General features: G+C 41.6%; 1 protein-coding gene across 1 annotated transcript in view; it reads left to right on the plus strand.

Annotated features, from left to right (window-relative positions):
* The first annotated feature begins 2,106 nt into the window (after window positions 1–2,106).
* mei1 (meiotic double-stranded break formation protein 1) overlaps window positions 2,107–17,571 on the plus strand; it is a 65,398-nt gene continuing 49,933 nt past the window's right edge. Inside the window, exons 1-6 of the mRNA XM_080905174.1 lie at window positions 2,107–2,151; window positions 2,560–2,717; window positions 2,916–3,039; window positions 8,411–8,461; window positions 11,701–11,774; window positions 13,287–13,392. Of these exons, the coding sequence (XP_080761300.1) occupies window positions 2,574–2,717; window positions 2,916–3,039; window positions 8,411–8,461; window positions 11,701–11,774; window positions 13,287–13,392 (499 nt within the window). The 5' untranslated portion in view covers window positions 2,107–2,151; window positions 2,560–2,573. The remainder of the gene's footprint in view (window positions 2,152–2,559; window positions 2,718–2,915; window positions 3,040–8,410; window positions 8,462–11,700; window positions 11,775–13,286; window positions 13,393–17,571) is intronic.

Genomic DNA, 17,571 nt, shown 5'->3' on the forward strand with positions numbered 1-17,571 from the left:
CGAAGTGGCCCGTTTATTTATTTGAATATTTATTTGTAGTAAATGGGCTCAGTAACAATATAATGATCCAGTGCTGTGGTTTAAACACTCTGTTTAGGTTTACCGGGTGATGAGGTAGCGCAGATCCTTGAGTAGATAATCCTAGCCAGTGTATTGCTGTGAGCAGTCAGTGAATTGATGATCCCAGCCACTACTGAAAATAAAAATTGTTACTCTAAAAGTTGTTGCCTCTGTGTAACAGCGTGTTGCAGTGCAAGGAAGCTGGTGATATGATCAAGCGTAGGCTGAAGATAATGGACAAATTTATAGAGCTATTTTTTGATTGCCACAACACCCCCATTAATGGCTTTCGCAGGGGCAGAGGAAGTGGTTCGAGCCAAGGGAAAGAAAGGCCAGGCAACGGTGTGAAAACTGTTCTCATGCTATGCCCCCCACTTGTGCTCAGAAAGGAGAAAGGAGTTGTTTCCAAACCATTTGTCTTCGCCCTGAAACGCCCCCTTGAAGTAAATGTAAAGCAGTTGTCAAATAAAGTTGACAGATTATGCATCCTGTTTACCCGAGCAGCGAGAAAGGCTCTCCGTCTCTTTGTGTTATATTTGCCTCTCTCAGGGGGCAAATAAAAAGCCACAGACTGATGGATTTAGCTCCTGTCCTGGCACAAATTTATAAACCGATATCTTGTCTGACTCTTCTCAGTCAACCAGAAGAAACAAAACCCTCTGACCACTTCCTGCACACACAGTCCCAGCGCAGTAGCTACACTTCGCCTAAAATATGTTTGCTGGAGCGCAGCACATTTGTCAAAGGTTACATATATTGAACTCTGAGAGGGTTTATCTTTCTGCACACTCATTTACACCGTCACTGACAGACAGAGGCGCGGAGTGCTGAGCTGGCCACACGTGTGATGCTTTGATGCGCACTGAACTCTGCTTAAAGAGAAGCAGAGGGAGATTATAAATCGACATGTCGGTAGTAGCTGATACTCGCCCCCACACACCTATCATCACACAGTGGCTCAGTTACCCAGAGGCTTTTGTTGTCATGGTGATAACCAAATTGTGGCCTTCACAGCTAAATGATACTCAGACACACGTCTCAGCATAACGATCAGCTAAGATATTCCTTGGAGGGTAAATTGGTGTTGATATATAATTGTGAGGCTAATTGTGCATGGATTTGCTCAAACATACACCATCAGGCTTCCTTTGAATGTTAGAGACTGTTGATTTGATTGGACTTTTAATATTAGAGCAGTACAATGTACTGAGCTCCAATGTTCATCAGCAAGAAATATGGGACCTAAGCAGCTGTTTCATGTGATTTTATGTTAAAAAAAAACAACAAAAAAAACCAAGCATGAGTGTAATGATGAGGCAAGCATTTCCCATATGTACACGAAATTGAAAAGTTCCAATAACTGCAGCAAAAATGATCATAGCATTTCAGATAATTATCATTATTTGCCAGAACATTATCTTCATGCACTATTGTTCAACACATGGATCTTTCTAGTAAAAAAGTGAAATAACAACCAGAAAAAAATGCTTGTATCTTATCTTTTTTTCATACATTTACAAAAAAACAAAACAAGTTATTCATATATATTCATAGTTTACAACTATGGTCATGTACTTGCACTATTCCAGAGTTGTTTCATTTGCATTTTTATTATCATACACATTTAAAGATACCAGATAAATCCATTAGATCATCAGCTCTTTTTGTGGTTTTTAAATAAGGGTTAGCTTTCAACATAACACTTGCTAATATGAGTAAAACCACTCTTAAAGATATTAATATATTGTCCTGTGTTATCTTTTTGTCAGAATTTGGCCTTTTTTTTTGTTTATTTTAAAACCAACACTTAATGTTAAGGTAAATTTTGAAGGAGGCTTCACAGGAGAATTTAGTTATTTAATAAATAGACATCTTAAGTTTTTGTATCATATATTTGTTTATAAATATCTATTTTTATAGTATCATTATAATATTAAAATGTTTTACATTATAAATGCAGTTTTTATTAGTACAACAGTGTTTGGAATTATTTTGGTAACCTACTGTACTGTAATGTTCAATAAAGTTTGGGGTTTTGACTTTAGCCATCATTTCTGCACAGTTCTCGTCTGATATATACTGTCAGCAAAGGTTAGTTTATGGTTTATTACACATATTTTGTGGTTATTAGAGTTTGTCAATAGCATTTGTTTTAATAGAAATCTTCAAAAACATCTGTTTTTAAAGAAAATCATGGCTAGTTAAGTTATAAATTAACTCTAGCTAGTGCTAATAATATAGTTAGCATGTAGCGCTAGGTAATTTATAACTTAGCTAGCCATAATTTTACTTAAAAACAGATGTTTTTGAAGGTTTTAAGAGAAATCTTCAAAAACATCTGTTTTTAAGGATATTATGGCTAGCTAAGTCACAAATTAACTTTAGCTAGTGCTAATATTATAGTTAGCATGTAGCGCTAGGTAATACAATAGCTTGCTAGCACTCTTGCTCGCCTGCAGTTTTGTATAAAAAGCTGTTGTGGTCTTTCTGTCTGAACAGGCGAAACAAACAGAATGACAAGCAGGGATATAGTTTGCAACAAGATCCACTTCAGACATGACCCAAAGTGGAGTAGGCGCCTTGGGCCTGTGGAGGGAGGCGGGCTGCTGCTCTGTGTGGCCTGCCTCATTGAAATGATTGACGATGAAGACATAGCAGTGAGAAGAAATATATTTATATACATCTCCATGTTGTAGCTGTTTACTGTGGCTTTACATTCTCTTGCACAACCTTTAGGAAGGATTGGGAAATGTGTATGAAAATTGCATTATGCTGTTAATTTCCCTTGATGCTCAGCTGGAGCTTTATTTACCCTCCTATATCTCTCCTCCTACACGCTTGTCTGTGGGATGCAGTCTGTGAGGAAGTCTTCTGCCTTGTCCAGTGTAAGTGGAGTGCTGAAGTATTCTCCGGGGGCTTTGAGAGAGCTGCTCCAACAGGACCACAGAGTCTGTCTGCATTTTACAGCCAAACTATTGGGTGAGAAATAGTAACACATGCAGCAGATTAGGGCTGAACGATATATCGCATTTGCGATAATATCGCGACATGATCAAGTGCAATTTTCTAACCGCAAAGGCTGCGGTTATACTGCGATTATATTTTACAATTCATGGGCTGCATCCTCCTGAGGCCGCATTTGTAGACCGATTACGTCACAGCGACGCGCCGAAGGCTGTCCAAATTACTACCATATCCCAGAATTCATAGCGCGGCCCAGCCAAACTCCAGTTTCCAGCAATGGCGGCCGCTACTAAGTTTTAAAATTACTCATACTAATCTTTCTGGGTCACAAAATAAACTTTTAACATATTTTCAGGCGAGAAAGTAGTTGTGTAAACATCAAATATCTGCTCGGTTTATCAAGATATCCCATATTTGCAAAAGTGCTTCGACGTTTTCAGAGGCGTCTGCTACCCACCAGCTCGACAGCTAGCCGGGAGCTCGAGGGTTACTGATGCGGCCGAGAACGGCACAACTCCCGGCACATCATTTTCAGATCACCGCGGAGTTTCGCTGCTCGGGTTAAACGTAATATATAAGTCACTTAGACAACCTAAAAATGTTATTGTTGGGCTTTTTTCAGTGTTTTGTTTGTTCGTGAGTAAATCGGTTTGGCTGAGATTAAAGTTATTAGATTAGATAAAATAAAACTTTATTAATCCCCCGGGTGGGTTCCTCCTTGGTTTTCACACAGCTGACTAAACGTCAAACAGAAAACTTATTAAACAGAAGTATGAGACAGTCGAGAATTTACACCAGTGTCTGGTTATATTTTAGATAGCAAGAAGCAGACGGCCGAGTTTATTAAACTCCACCGAGACAGCGGTGACGCTAATCAGAACTAGACCGTCCAATTTCACGCCTTTAAACTTTAAAGGTGTGTTTGTGTGTGTGTTTATACAATTGCTATTATGTTTGCACTTTATGTGTAATGTTACTGACTGCAGAGATCAGTAAGATGTGTGTATTTTTTATTTATTAGTTTTATTTATTTAATATTATTTTTTAATTGAATGACTGTCTAGTAGTTCACAGATGTCGAAAAACTGAGTGTGGTAAAGCCACTGATTTTTTTTATGTATATTTCTGCAATCTGCACATTGTACTGACTTTCATTTTAATGTTTACACCAGGGTTCCTTGTCAGCACTTTATGCTCAGATGTTTGTAAGCTAAAAATAAACTATTGTGTATGTTCAAATATACTGTTGTGATTGAAGAAGTTAAATAAAAATGTCAGTCATCAATTCATGCATCACCTCATGTCATCATAACAGAGGTCTGTCTTCCAGGAAAGAACAGTTTAAAATTAATGTAATATAGTATTGGCCATACTATATGATGTATTGCTTGTCTTTGTTTAATAATACAGAAGACAAATACCTTAAAAAATAATCGCATATCGCATCGCAATCGCAATATTGGGGCAAAAAATCGCAATTAGATTATTTTCCATAATCGTTCAGCCCTACAGCAGATTAGAAACAGAAGGAATGTCTAGCAAGGGCGATTGTGAAGCGCTGGACTTTCACCTCTCACTTGCTATCTCTCTAAAGGTGCAAACAGTTTTATGCTAGGTAGGCAAAATCAGACTGGAATGCACTTAGAAAACAAGGAGCATCAACAGTACTATTGCAGTGCACAGACCTTCAGTCAGTACTGACAGTCCTAACCATCACTGGCTGTTTTCTCACTAGCTCGAGCTTGATTGTTTAACATTTGCACTCCTTGAAGCTAATCACCACTGTGTTAGTCCACTGTTGTATTGGTGGTGCAGTCGCATTACAGCTTTTCTGCAAGGTCAGGCTGAACAGAGAGAACAATTGATCTTAGCAATCAACCAGAACACGATACAGAAATATTCACACTACTGGACATAATAGTTTTTGCGTTGATTTCATTAAAAAAAAAAAAAGGATCCACGCCGATAATGCAGTTAACCTTGAGTTTACTACTTTTCTTTTCTTTGGAGAGGTGTGCTTGTCATCGGTAGTGTGATTAAACCATTATACTGATTTGTGACTTTGATGTGATGCAGTAATTTGGGCCTTAATTAAGTGCTGTATATGTAACTGATTTTCATTTTTAATGACAGCCACATTAAATCTCATTTCATAGATGGAATCATCAAACTAAGTAGCCACCAAAAAAAAGATCATTAGCATGGGCTGCAGGCTAGTGGACAGCTTTGCTTTTAACTATGACGGGGATTGGGACCCACACCCAGTTTCACACCTTGGCTCAGGTGATTAGAGGATCATCAGGGGGTCCTTTTGTCCCTCTGTGGGGGGATACTCCCACTAGGTTTATATCTGGGACTCTCCACCATTTGACCTTAAGAACTGAAGAAGCTTCTCGGATGAGAGGTGAAACATCTTCCATCCATCCATCCATCTTCATCCGCTTTATCCGGGGCCGGGTCGCGGGGGCAGCAGCCTAAGCAAAGAGGCCCAGACCTCCCTCTCCCCAGCCACCTCCTCCAGCTTATCCGGGGGAATACCAAGGCGTTCCCAGGCCAGCCGAGAGATATAATCTCTCCAGCGTGTCCTGGGTCTGCCCCGGGGCCTCCTCCCGGTGGGACATGCCTGGAACACCTCACCCAGGAGGCGCCCAGGGGGCATCCTTGTCAGATGCCCGAACCACCTCAGCTGGCTCCTTTCGATGTGGAGCAGCAGCTGCTCTACTCTGAGCCCCTCCCGGATGGCCGAACTTCTCACCCTATCTCTAAGGGAGAGGCCAGCCACCCTTCGGAGGAAGCTCATTTCTGCCGCTTGTATCCGCGATCTCGTTCTTTCGGTCACTACCCACAGCTCGTGGCCATAGGTGAGGGTAGGGACGTAGATCGACCGGTAAATTGAGAGCTTCGCTTTTACACTCAGCTCCCTCTTCACCACGACGGACCGGTGCAGCGTCCGCATTACTGCAGCTGCAGCCCCAATCCGTCTGTCGATCTCCGGCTCCCTTCTCCCATCACTCGCGAACAAGACCCCGAGATACTTGAACTCCTCCACTTGGGGCAGGAACTCATCCCCGACCCGGAGTGGGCACTCCACCCTTTTCCGGCTGAGAACCATGGCCTCAGATTTGGAGGTGCTGATCCTCATTCCCGCTGCTTCACACTCGGCTGCGAACCGTTCCAGTGCGAGCTGGAGGCCCTCACCCGATGAAGCCAACAGAACCACATCATCTGCAAAAATCAGAGATGAGATTCTGAGGCCACCAAAGCGAAAGCCCTCCGCCACTTGGCTGCGCCTAGAAATTCTGTCCATAAAAATTATGAACAGAACCGGAGACAAAGGGCAGCCCTGGCGGAGCCCATCACCCACCGGGAACGAGTCCGACTTATTGCCGGCAATGCGAACCAAGCTCTTGCAACGGTTGTATAGGGATCGAATGGCCCGTAGCAATGGGCCAGACACCCCATACTCCCGCAACACCTCCCACAGGACACCCCGAGGGACACGGTCGAATGCCTTCTCCAAGTCCACAAAACACATGTAGACTGGTTGGGCAAACTCCCATGCACCCTCAAGTATCCTGGAGAGGATAAAGAGCTGGTCCAGTGTTCCGCGACCAGGACGAAAACCGCATTGTTCCTCCTGTATCCGAGGTTCGACTAACGGACGAACTCTCCTTTCCAGCACCGTGGCATAGACTTTCCCAGGGAGGCTGAGGAGTGTGATCCCCCTGTAGTTGGAACACACCCTCCGGTCCCCCTTCTTAAAGATGGGGACCACCACCCCGGTCTGCCAGTCCACAGGTACTGCCCCTGATCTCCACGCAACATTGCAGAGGCGTGTCAACCAGGACAGCCCTACAACGTCCAGAGCCTTCAGGAACTCGGGGCGGACCTCATCAACACCAGGGGCTCTGCCACCAAGGAGTTGTTTAACTGCCTCAGTGACCTCGCCCCCGGAAATTGGCGGGTCATTCCCCTCATCCCCAGACTCTGCTTCCTCCTCGGAAGACGTGTCAGTGGGATTAAGGAGGTCCTCGAAGTATTCCTTCCACCGCCTGACAATTTTCTCAGTCGACGTCAGCAGCGCTCCGCCAGCACTATACACAGTGCAGGTAGAGCACCGCTTTCCCCTCCTGAGACGTCTGACGGTTTGCCAGAATCTCTTCGAGGCAGTCCGAAAGTCTTTTTCCATGGCCTCTCCGAACTCCTCCCACACCCGAGTTTTTGCTTCAGCCACTGCCCGAGCCGCATTCCGCTTGGCCTGTCGATACCTGTCGGCTGCCTCCGGAGTCCCACAGGCTAACCAAGCCCGATAGGACTCCTTCTTCAGCCTGGTGGCTCCCTTCACCTCTGGTGTCCACCATTTGGTTCGGGGATTACCATTTTCAAGTAACTTAAAGAAGTCCAGACGCTTTTCTTTGCAAGCTCCTTTGACTAACTATGACGGGGTTTCTGAAATTATTTCTGAAATGTTTGATTTAAAGACACAAAATACGAGCTATTAACAAAAGTATAAAACATATAAAACTATCAAGACTTTCATTATTTGTGATTTCTTGTTTGCATTTAAGTTGTAGCGTAAGTTATTTCGACTCCTGTACCGTGAATAATTCTCTGTGTCAACATATCGGATGACATGACAGCAATAATTTTTGAGGATCTTTAAATATGGAATGAGTTGCCGTGCCGTGAAAATCCCAGTGGAGCCAGTAAGACTGTTAATATATAGACCTGCATTGTGTTTCATTATTCTCACAACACTAAATTACTGACTCCTCTATTGCAAATGTTACACTGCTATAATTGAACCTCTGTATGTTTTTTTAATGCTAGATCATCCGAGGGTTTTATTGATAACTTCCTCATTGGAGGATTATTAGGTTGCCGCATTAAGTGCTATGTTGAAACCATTTAAGCTCTAATCAAATTAGCACAATAAGAGGATGTGTGGCAAAATGCTAAGCCATAAAAGCTCTGACCAATCTGACAAGACGTTAAAAGAGCTATTAGAGTTCTTGTGGGATTGTCTGCATGAATTGTGCTTCTCCATCTGAGCATAATCCAATAAAAATATGCCTTACATTCATCACTACACTGAGTTGTTTTTCTTTAACATGCTTTTAAGATAGTACTTTATCTTGGATGTCCAGCAAAGCTAATGCAAGGTAGAGTACCCTGTACAGTATGATCAAATAGATCTTTATTAGCATGAAGCCCCATCTAATGTCTCTGTAATTTGTATTTTCTATTTTGTCCTATTTCATCCTTTTTTTTTTGCATAATGACATTAAATTTCTTCCTCCTGTACTTCTGTGTAGAAGCAAGAGTGCATGTGGTTTTTGAAGTATGCCTTTTAAAATCTGCTCTGTCATATCTTCTCTGTCCCCAGGGATGCTTCAAACTGCAGAGGACCCTGTAACTCTGGAGAAGGTTGACCAAGGTGAAGAGATGCCTCTTTCTGGTTTGGTGATGTATGCTTGTGTGTCTGTGTGTGCTCAGGAAAACACACATACACACTCTATGTACAGACTCGTGCTCACATTGCACTCACGCAAACATAGATGGAGGCCTTCTATGCAGTTGTTTTTGTGAACACACACACACACACACACACACACACACACACACACACACACACACACACACACACACACACACACACACACACACACACAGTCAGTGTTTTTTGTTTTTTTTTGGAGGATACACATAAGCCTTCTTGCTGATAATGGTCAGGGCTGGTGGCTAAGGCGATCTTTGACTTCAAAGCTGAAATGCGAATTTCTCTTTGTACTTAATGAGTTTATTTGGGCAGCCAAATGCAGATTATTCTGTATCCTCAATCTTGGCCTCGTGGCAAAGTCTCACTTTCAAACACTCAGACAGATTTTCCCATTGCAGCCTTTCAAAAATGCTAAAAATAAAAAATTTTAGTAAGTCCAAATTAATTCAGTGCAATTCACTTTTATTTAATATCACAAGAGCAGTTGCCTCAAGGTGCTTTATATTGTAAGGTAAAGAACCTACAATTATACATGAGAAAACCCAAACAATCATATGAACCTCCTATGAGCAAGTGCTTTTGCAACAGTGGAAAGGAAAAACTTCCACTAAACAGGAAGAAACCTCCCGAGTCAGGGAGGGGCGGTCATCTGCCGCGACCGGTTGGGGGTGAGCAGATGAAGACAGGACAGAGACATACTGTGAAAGAGAGCCAGAGATGAGTAATAGCTAATTAAATGCAGGTATATAAATGCATCATGAGTGGAAAAAGGTAACTGAAGAAGAAACACTCAGTGCATCATGGGAATCCCCCAGCAGCCTGGACCTATGGCTGCGAATCAAATGATTTTACGGGAGCTGTCTTAAAAATGCCCAAGGGACTGCTTTTCTGTAACAGTTAGAAGAGTACTTAAAATGTGACACTGCATTTGGTTTCTGCACAGACAGTGTGTAAAGCACACGTTTTGTAAATCACTTGAGCGCTATAAATAATGCAGTCATAGTGTGAGGAGATAAGAAAGAAGGAGAAAGAAAGCCTACAATCTTCACAGAATTGTTCAGCTTTGCAGTTACAGCTTAATGAGAACTTGCGTTGTAACTGAGAGGGAAACCGATGCATTAAACATTAAACTTGCATCTATTGCAGTTTATTTATTTGGTACACTGCCTTTTTGATATGACAGGGTAGGGCTGTTCGATATAACGATATATATCGGATGACGATATAAAAACATCTATCGTTTCAGATTACGCTATCGTTTTTTCGTGGTTTTGATGGTCACTGTAGTGGCTATATTAATTTGTTAAAGTTCTCTCTTTCTCTTACATTTAATATAACCACACTACGGACGGACAAGCGACTGTTTTTGTCGTTTGCAACCACGACCGTAAAACATTGGCGTGGCCCCGCCGTCCGCTTGTTTATTTTGCATATTAACCTTTCACAATAAAGCTCAAGATCCTGTTGAGACTTTTCAAAACAAAATAAATTATGTGAAAGTGTATGCAGAGTTTTTACGGATGAGAAGGAAAAAAGATGCGTTAGGTACTAAAAAAATAAACCTTAAACTCAAACGTTAGAACAGGCTTTTCCCCGCAGCACGCCGTGTAATAAATACAAAGAAAACGGCGGCCGTTACAACCTATGCCTTCATGCATCTGTTAAAAGTCTCAACTCCAGGTACACAGCGCCCAGCTGAAAACACTTCACGCAAGTCGAGCTGCCCGAGATTCACAGAATTTACAGAAAATGTTGAATTTTTGTGATTTATATCGTTATCGGGATGATAGATATCTTATATCGGGATATGAGATTTTGGTCATATCGCACAGCCCTATGACAGGGTTTAATATATGTCACTACTGTTTGGATAACGCTTGTATAACACCCAATAATGGAAATATACCACAACTCATAGCCTGTTGCACACCAGTGCACATCCTTTAATGGAAACAGGTTCTACTTGCATACGTATCATTATGTTTTGCACAGTTTTCAAATTGAACTTGCCCCAAATGTTATGTTTAGTTTGCAGTATGGGACTTTTGCCTCTCCCCTTTGGCAGGGAGAAAAGTAACACAAACATTCTCCATACGTACTCACGACAATGCTAATCCCTGTTTGTCCATCACTTTTTTTAGACCTTAAAAAAGGTTCCTAAACCTTCCACCTAACATGGTATTGTTTTCTAGCACTACTTATGCCCTGAGCTCACTCTTCGTCATGTGACACATGAACCATGGAGCCACTGGAGCTCCAGGGCGCTAATGTCACACTAGACGCCAGCTCTAAAATTTCAGTATGCTGTAAAATAATGGCACATTTATCTGATACTGATTAACACTGATCGGTAGAAATGTTTGGTAAGGGCTTAAAGAAAGGGCTGTAAGAAATTGCTGGAGGTTGCTGGCAGTTGCTGTGAAACTAATTGCTACAGCTACCTTCATACAGACCCAGAGACTGGTCAGTGAACGCTGGCAACTGTATTCTCTGACAGGTAGCAAGTGGTTTACTGGAGGTTCCTGGCAGTCAGCAGGGTGTAATTGAGGGTGTACAGTGCTGCACCAAAAATCTCCTTGCAGTTCCTTTGGTTGCTAGCAGATTGCTGCAGTTAGCATGTAAGAAGCTGTCTTCTCTGCAGACTTGCACTTTTTGAACTGTGTTGGTTGAAGGCAGCATTAAGGCACAACCTTTACTTTCTCCATTCCCAGCTTGCATTGCACTTCTTCAAGTTTCACTACTGCTCGGAATAAACGGTGACTGCACCGTAATGAGCAACCACACCAATCTGCTGCCAACCATGGCAAAGTTTTCAGTGCACAACCCTCCCCCCAGTCAGGGAATGCACATTTTCCACTAGCGCCTTGTGGTTGTCAGGCTTGTGTGACACGATGCCTTATGTAACGCAAATTCCTTAACTACCATTATTTAAAGGCACTTCATATTTAAGTAAATTCCTGTTTGAATCATTTAATCGCATGCAAATTTCTAAAGCAGTGGTAGAAGATTCTGAAGGATAATAATTTAAAACTTCAAAAATTATACACCTGGATTTTTCATTAACATTGACTGTTTTGATTTTCTGTCTTGTAATTGCAGTGACTGTGCGAAAGTGTGAAACTGCACTTATTTGTGATGTTTATGCATACATTTGTGTGTGTGTTTACTTGCGTCAGTGCTGGTTCAGCTACTCCTGGAGCTCCAGAGCGAGCTGTCATTTCGCTTCGTTTTGGATGAGATACACAAACAGGTAAGACAAATAGAGAAACGCTCCTACTCATGTGCACGTGCAGGCAGAAGAACATGCCCAACATCTTAAAAATTTTAATAGCACTTGTGTAACTAGCGTCATACTCTCCCAAGGCTGTTTAGTAAACAGACAGTGTGCTTGTCTCCCTCTTGCTGCTGTTGTGTCACCTCAGGGGGAGACAGTAATGGAGAAGGCTCATCCTGCTGCAGGTGGAAAACAGTATAGCTGTGTATACTGATGATGACAGAAAAATATAACACCAGCCACAGCAGACAAGTCTCATTTATGCTACAAGAACAGAGCTTGATTATAAGTTTTGACACAAACTGTTAGTGGAAGAAATTATTATTTTTTTCAGTTTAAACACGCAAGCACTTGGCTCAGATTAACCCTTCTTCTGTGTATCACTATGTATGGAAGTGGCCTAGTGTTATTATGCTTCATTTTTCTTGCACCAGATTTGGTAGAGTTGCAGTTGTAGGATTTTTTTGTGTTTACTTACCCATTATTAATTCTCCAATTTGCAGTTGGTATTTGGTGGAAATAAAAATGTCAGCTTTTGATAGAGTGTTTCCTACCTCACTCAAAGCTGGTGATGGGGGACAAGGAGGCAAAAATCTCTCGAGTGTCTCTAATCCTCTGAGCCCATTGTCGTGTGTGCTTGGCCTTACTGTTGTGGAGCTCTTGCTGAATAATTTCAGAGATTTTTTATCGAGTGGAAATAAAAAACTTAAGCGGTTAATAACATATATGTAGTATATGGAAGCCCGTTTCCATAAAAAAAAGCTAGTATCCATAACTCGAAATTTCGAGTTATTATCTCAAAATTTCGAGAAATATAACTCAAAATTTCGAGTTAGCTCTGCCAATCAAAAATATACGTGAATGAGGTCGCTTTCTTGTTACCCGGAAGCATATGGCGCAGGACCGCGCACTCAAAAACGGATCCCAACAAATTAAAGTATGTTTGCTGATAGTAACACCATGTGATTCAGCTAATAACACAGGGATTTCATCATTTGTGAAGCCAGGCTGAAAACACTCAGCAATCTGTGCATTCACGACTGGATGTAATACCGGTAGCTTAGCTGTAGCATTTGTAGCTGAGGGCTTCAGCTTCCGGGTAACATGGAAATGACGTCATTCACGTAGATTACTGATTGGCAGCGCTAACTCGAAATTTCGAGTTGCTTTTCTCAAAATTTTGATTTAATATGTCGAAATTTCGAGATAATAACTCGAAATTTTGAGTTATGGATCCTTTTTTTTTTTTTTAGTGGTGGAAACGGGCTTCCATAGTAGTAGGATATTTAGGTTGTTGTAGTAGTTTTAAAATATATTTTGGTCATTTTGAAGATTTTTTTTAACCTACCATTAAAATAGCCGTTTAGCTTTAAGACACCCGTGCAAACCGATGTTGTAGAGCTTTATGATCTAATGCATTAAGATTTCCTTTATATTACTGTGTGTGTGTGTAAGTACTGATGATTTTTTTCTGTGTTCTTTTTCTAGCTTACTGAGCAGCTCAGTGTGAAGCATTTCCTGCCTACATTCAGCTTCTTGGGTAACCTAATAAAAGCTGCCCCTACTGTGTCCCAGAGCCTTGTGACTCATTATGGTGAGACCCTGGAAATGACACTCAGTGAGACCTCAGAGTAATACAGGGACACGTAGCCCCTAGTAGTAGTAGTCTGTTTTCATCCTTGTTTCTATTTTCTTTACAGTCCATTATCAAGAAAGGTACATCAGTAAGCTCGTCTCTCAACACGAGCGTGAACTTTATCTCGTCAAGTGATAAACAGTTCTTGGAAATGTTGTAAGCAACGCATAATTTTTCCCCTTTGTTTTTACCAGCACTGGATACAGGTGGAAAGGTGATGCGTGGACTTATTTATAAAGTTCATGCTTCATGAATTCCTCTCATTGAGATTTATAATCCGGCGCTAAATACTTTTTAAACTGTAAACATACTGCTGTGTAGCAGGCCACAGCCACTGACCCCTTTGTATAGCAAAGACATTCATTTGCCTTACGGAATGTATAGAGTATCTGCAAGAAATTGATGACGTGCGTTGATTCAGGTCAGTTTTTAAAAATGCAGTTGAGACAGGATCGGTCAGGTTTCAGGTAGCTTACTGTGCAGTCTCTGTTTCACTCTTCACTGTGGCACTGGAGAGGCAGAAACTGAATTAAAAATGTATTATTTCAGGGGCTAAGATCCAAGAATGTGTTCGAAATGTAGAGTTCACCTGAAGTGGAAGAGGAAGATATAAAGGAATACATAATTTTCCTGATCGCTTTTGTCTTAGAGAGACATATCTACATTTCAGTCACCGTAGCCTATATTGATCTTCTTAAACTGTATCCAAGATGCATGGAAAGCATTGTCTGCATGTATTGGCGACATATCCAGGACGTTCTATACCAGCTCAGACAGGCTACAGCCTCCTGAGTCCCCTAGTTGGATAAGAAAATTGGCTGATGGAAATAGCTGTACTATGTCTACTTTTGAAACCAGCTTTCTCATGCTGTTCCCTATTCCACCTCCTCTGCCTCTAAGAAATTAGAAAAAATCACACAAGTCTATCTTCCATATCCTTTCCCCTGAACTCTCTCAATTCAATCTCTCTAGCTGTTATGACCTTTTCAATTGCTCTCCAGCTGCACCGAGATAACCAACCTTAAAATTCCATCTGCATAGCCAATCCCATACCAGCACCTGCTGAAAGTAAAATAGCAAAAGCTACAAATACTGCAAATGTTCATCTGAACCTTTTCCCTGAATCTCCCCGTCTATATGAATGTATTTATCTAGGTACAAAGCTGTAGTATAGCGAGCTGAAAAGATACTCCTCCCCCAACGCACAGTTGTTGATTTAATCTCTTTTACAACCACCTGTATGATATCTTTGTACTCTCCGAATCATTTTTCCACAGTGCTTATTAGGCTTTGTCAATCAGCTTCGTGTTCGTGTGTGCATTGTGCTGTGTTTGTGTCACGCCTGACTGCTTGTCTTTACGATCGAGCGCGAATGTGGTCCTTATGCCAAAAAGGCAGCCACCGTAGTTATTTTATTATGCTATGTGTGTCCACCTCTCATGTATTTTCATGAGTTTTCCAAGCTCCCTCCAGCAGCTGCAGGTAGTGGTGAGTTGTTACAATGTTGATGCAAGATGTGGGCTGCCACTATTGACTGTGTGTGCTTGTCTGTGGCCTGTCACTCAGCAAGTCTCTGTGGGGCTGTTTGGACTAACGACAACAGCAAGGCAATGACAACACAAGCCCAGAGCACCCAGGAGATTTCCCTCTGTCTCTGACTCACTGGCTGCCTGTCTTTCTGACTGATTAACCCCTCTTTTTGTCCTCACTCGTTGACTTTTCTCTTCCAGAATTTTCTCTTCGATTTCTGTATTGCTGATACTGATTGAGGAGCGGATACAGACAAAACAGGGAAGATGAAACAGATAAGAAAAATGGAAGGCAAAAAGAGATAACAAGAGGGATGAAAGAAGGAAAGGACAATAGTGCAAGTTAAAAATGTTTCTCACAAGCTGATATGTAAAAATATCAGCCATCTAAAATTAAACAGTTAAATGGCAAGTTTCATCATTTCTATAGCTTTGCATCATCTCAGCATTCAGCATTTCCGCTTTGTTTTTGGTTTTTTGCAAGCACTTTTTTATGCTGAGACTTTTCACAAGACATTTTTTTTAGAAAGTGCTTACAAAAATATAGAGAAACTAAAATGTTTTTTAATAGACCAAGAAAGAGGAAGCAGGGTGAAGCAACAAGTGCAAAGCGATGGTTAAATACTGTAGAAAGCGGATCAGAAGATGAACAGAGAGGTAGTTCAAAGCATCAGAGTAGGGCAGCCAAACACTAAGCAAGGTAAACAGAAATGAACTTTTGCTCTTTTCTTTAAGGAAAGCACAAGACGACCTTTTTGTCTGTTTGCCGTGCCTCCCCCGTGTTTGTTTCTTTCTCATTGAGTGGCATTAAACAGCAGCACGTCGCTTTATTTCTCATCTGTTCTTTTGCAGCTCATATTTTGTTCCCTACATTTTTTTTATCCTCTGTCTGTGGAGGAGTTACCACCTCCTCTACCTCTTTTCCCTTCTTCTCCCCCACCCCCACCGCTTCTCTCTTTATGCTTTGCTGTCATCTTGGCCGCCTCATATATTTCGGTTTAATCAAACATGTCTGGGAGCTTCTTCTGCTTCACATGGGTTTTGATCTGCTCCAGAGAGCAGCTGGCTTGGATTTGGCTCTCCTGCTCTGTCATCTCTGTCTCTTTCTCACCATGTTCGACACTCGCTGAGTCCCGTGTTGCTTTGTGCTCTTATCCGCTGTGCAACTATTCTCATTGTTGCTGTTTTAGACATATTTGACTCTTTCACCCCTCTTTAGCCACTCCAGTCTCCTGCCTGTGTCTCATCTGCCATCGCGTATACTGGTGTGTTCACACTAAATTCTTAATTTTTTGCCCTTTTATTTACATTGATGTATAAAGGAGAAAATTATGAGTAATTAAGTTCTCCTAGCAACAAACTAATGTTAGGGTTCAAATTATTTTGTGAAAATAATTATAAAAGTACTCGTGTTTTTATATTTTTATGCTCCAATCTACGCCTGCATAGTTTTTCAATCTAGTCTGCTCACACTCTCATCTGCCGTTTAACTCTGCTCTCTCCCACAATTGCCAATCTTCAACCGTTTCATCTTCAAGGCAATTTTCCCGCCGACACTGGGTCCACCGTTGTCTGTCATAGCTAGAGTTGAAACTCTCCACCTTGTTCCCAGCAGTTTGCACTTTTTCCATTTTGTAATCTCACTGTCCTTTTGTGGTGTCTGTTGAGCTTCTCTCACAGTAATACAATTACTTCACCTCTGGGTTTCTCTTATTTTCCTGCATTTCTGTACATACTCGCAGACTTCTTTCTTGGTAATTGAAATGTACAATATCTTGAAATGTCACATGATGTTGCAATCATACGTCTATTTATGCACTTATCAGCAGCTTTATTAGGTACACCTCGATAGTACTTGGACCCCCTTTTGCTTCCAAAACTTCCTTAAATCTTCACAGATTCAACAATGTCCTTGAAACATAACTCAGAGATTTGGTCCATACTGACGTGATAGCATCACACAGCTTCTGTGGATCTGTTGGTCCACATCTGTGAAGTTAATCGCCTGTTCCACCACATCCCAAAGGTGCTCCATTGGATTAAGATCTAGTGACTGTGGGGCCATTTGAATACAGTGATCTCATTCTCATGTTCAAGAAACCGGTTTGAGATGATCTGTATCTCTTTATGAGATATCGTCTAATCCTGCTCAAAGCAGCCATTAGAAGATGTTACATGAAGGTCATAAATGAATAGACAATACAGCAACAATACTCAGGGAGGCTGTGGTGTTTAAATGAGACTCACTTAGTACTTAAAGGCCTAAAGTGTGCCAAGAAATTATATCCTCCATACCATCCACCACTGCCTGCCTGAGCCCATGAGAGAAGGTAAACAACATGATTTTATGTTGTTTATGCCAAATTCTGACCCAACATGTAAATGTTGCAGCCAATATTTGCCCAATTTTCTGTTGTCCAGTTTTGGTGAGTCACTGTAAATTTTAAGCTCAGTTTCTTGGTCTTAGCTGACAGGAGTGGCACCCGGTGTGGTCTTCTGCTGCTGTAACCCATCTGCTTCAAGGTTCAACATGTTGTGAATTCAAAGATGATTTTCTGCATACCTTGGCTTGAGTTCCTGTTGTCTTCCTATCAGCTCAAAGCTTTCT

The sequence above is a fragment of the Rhamphochromis sp. 'chilingali' genome, assembly GCF_963969265.1.
Source record: "Rhamphochromis sp. 'chilingali' genome assembly, chromosome: 15".
NCBI classification, from domain to species: Eukaryota; Metazoa; Chordata; class Actinopteri; order Cichliformes; family Cichlidae; genus Rhamphochromis; species Rhamphochromis sp. 'chilingali'.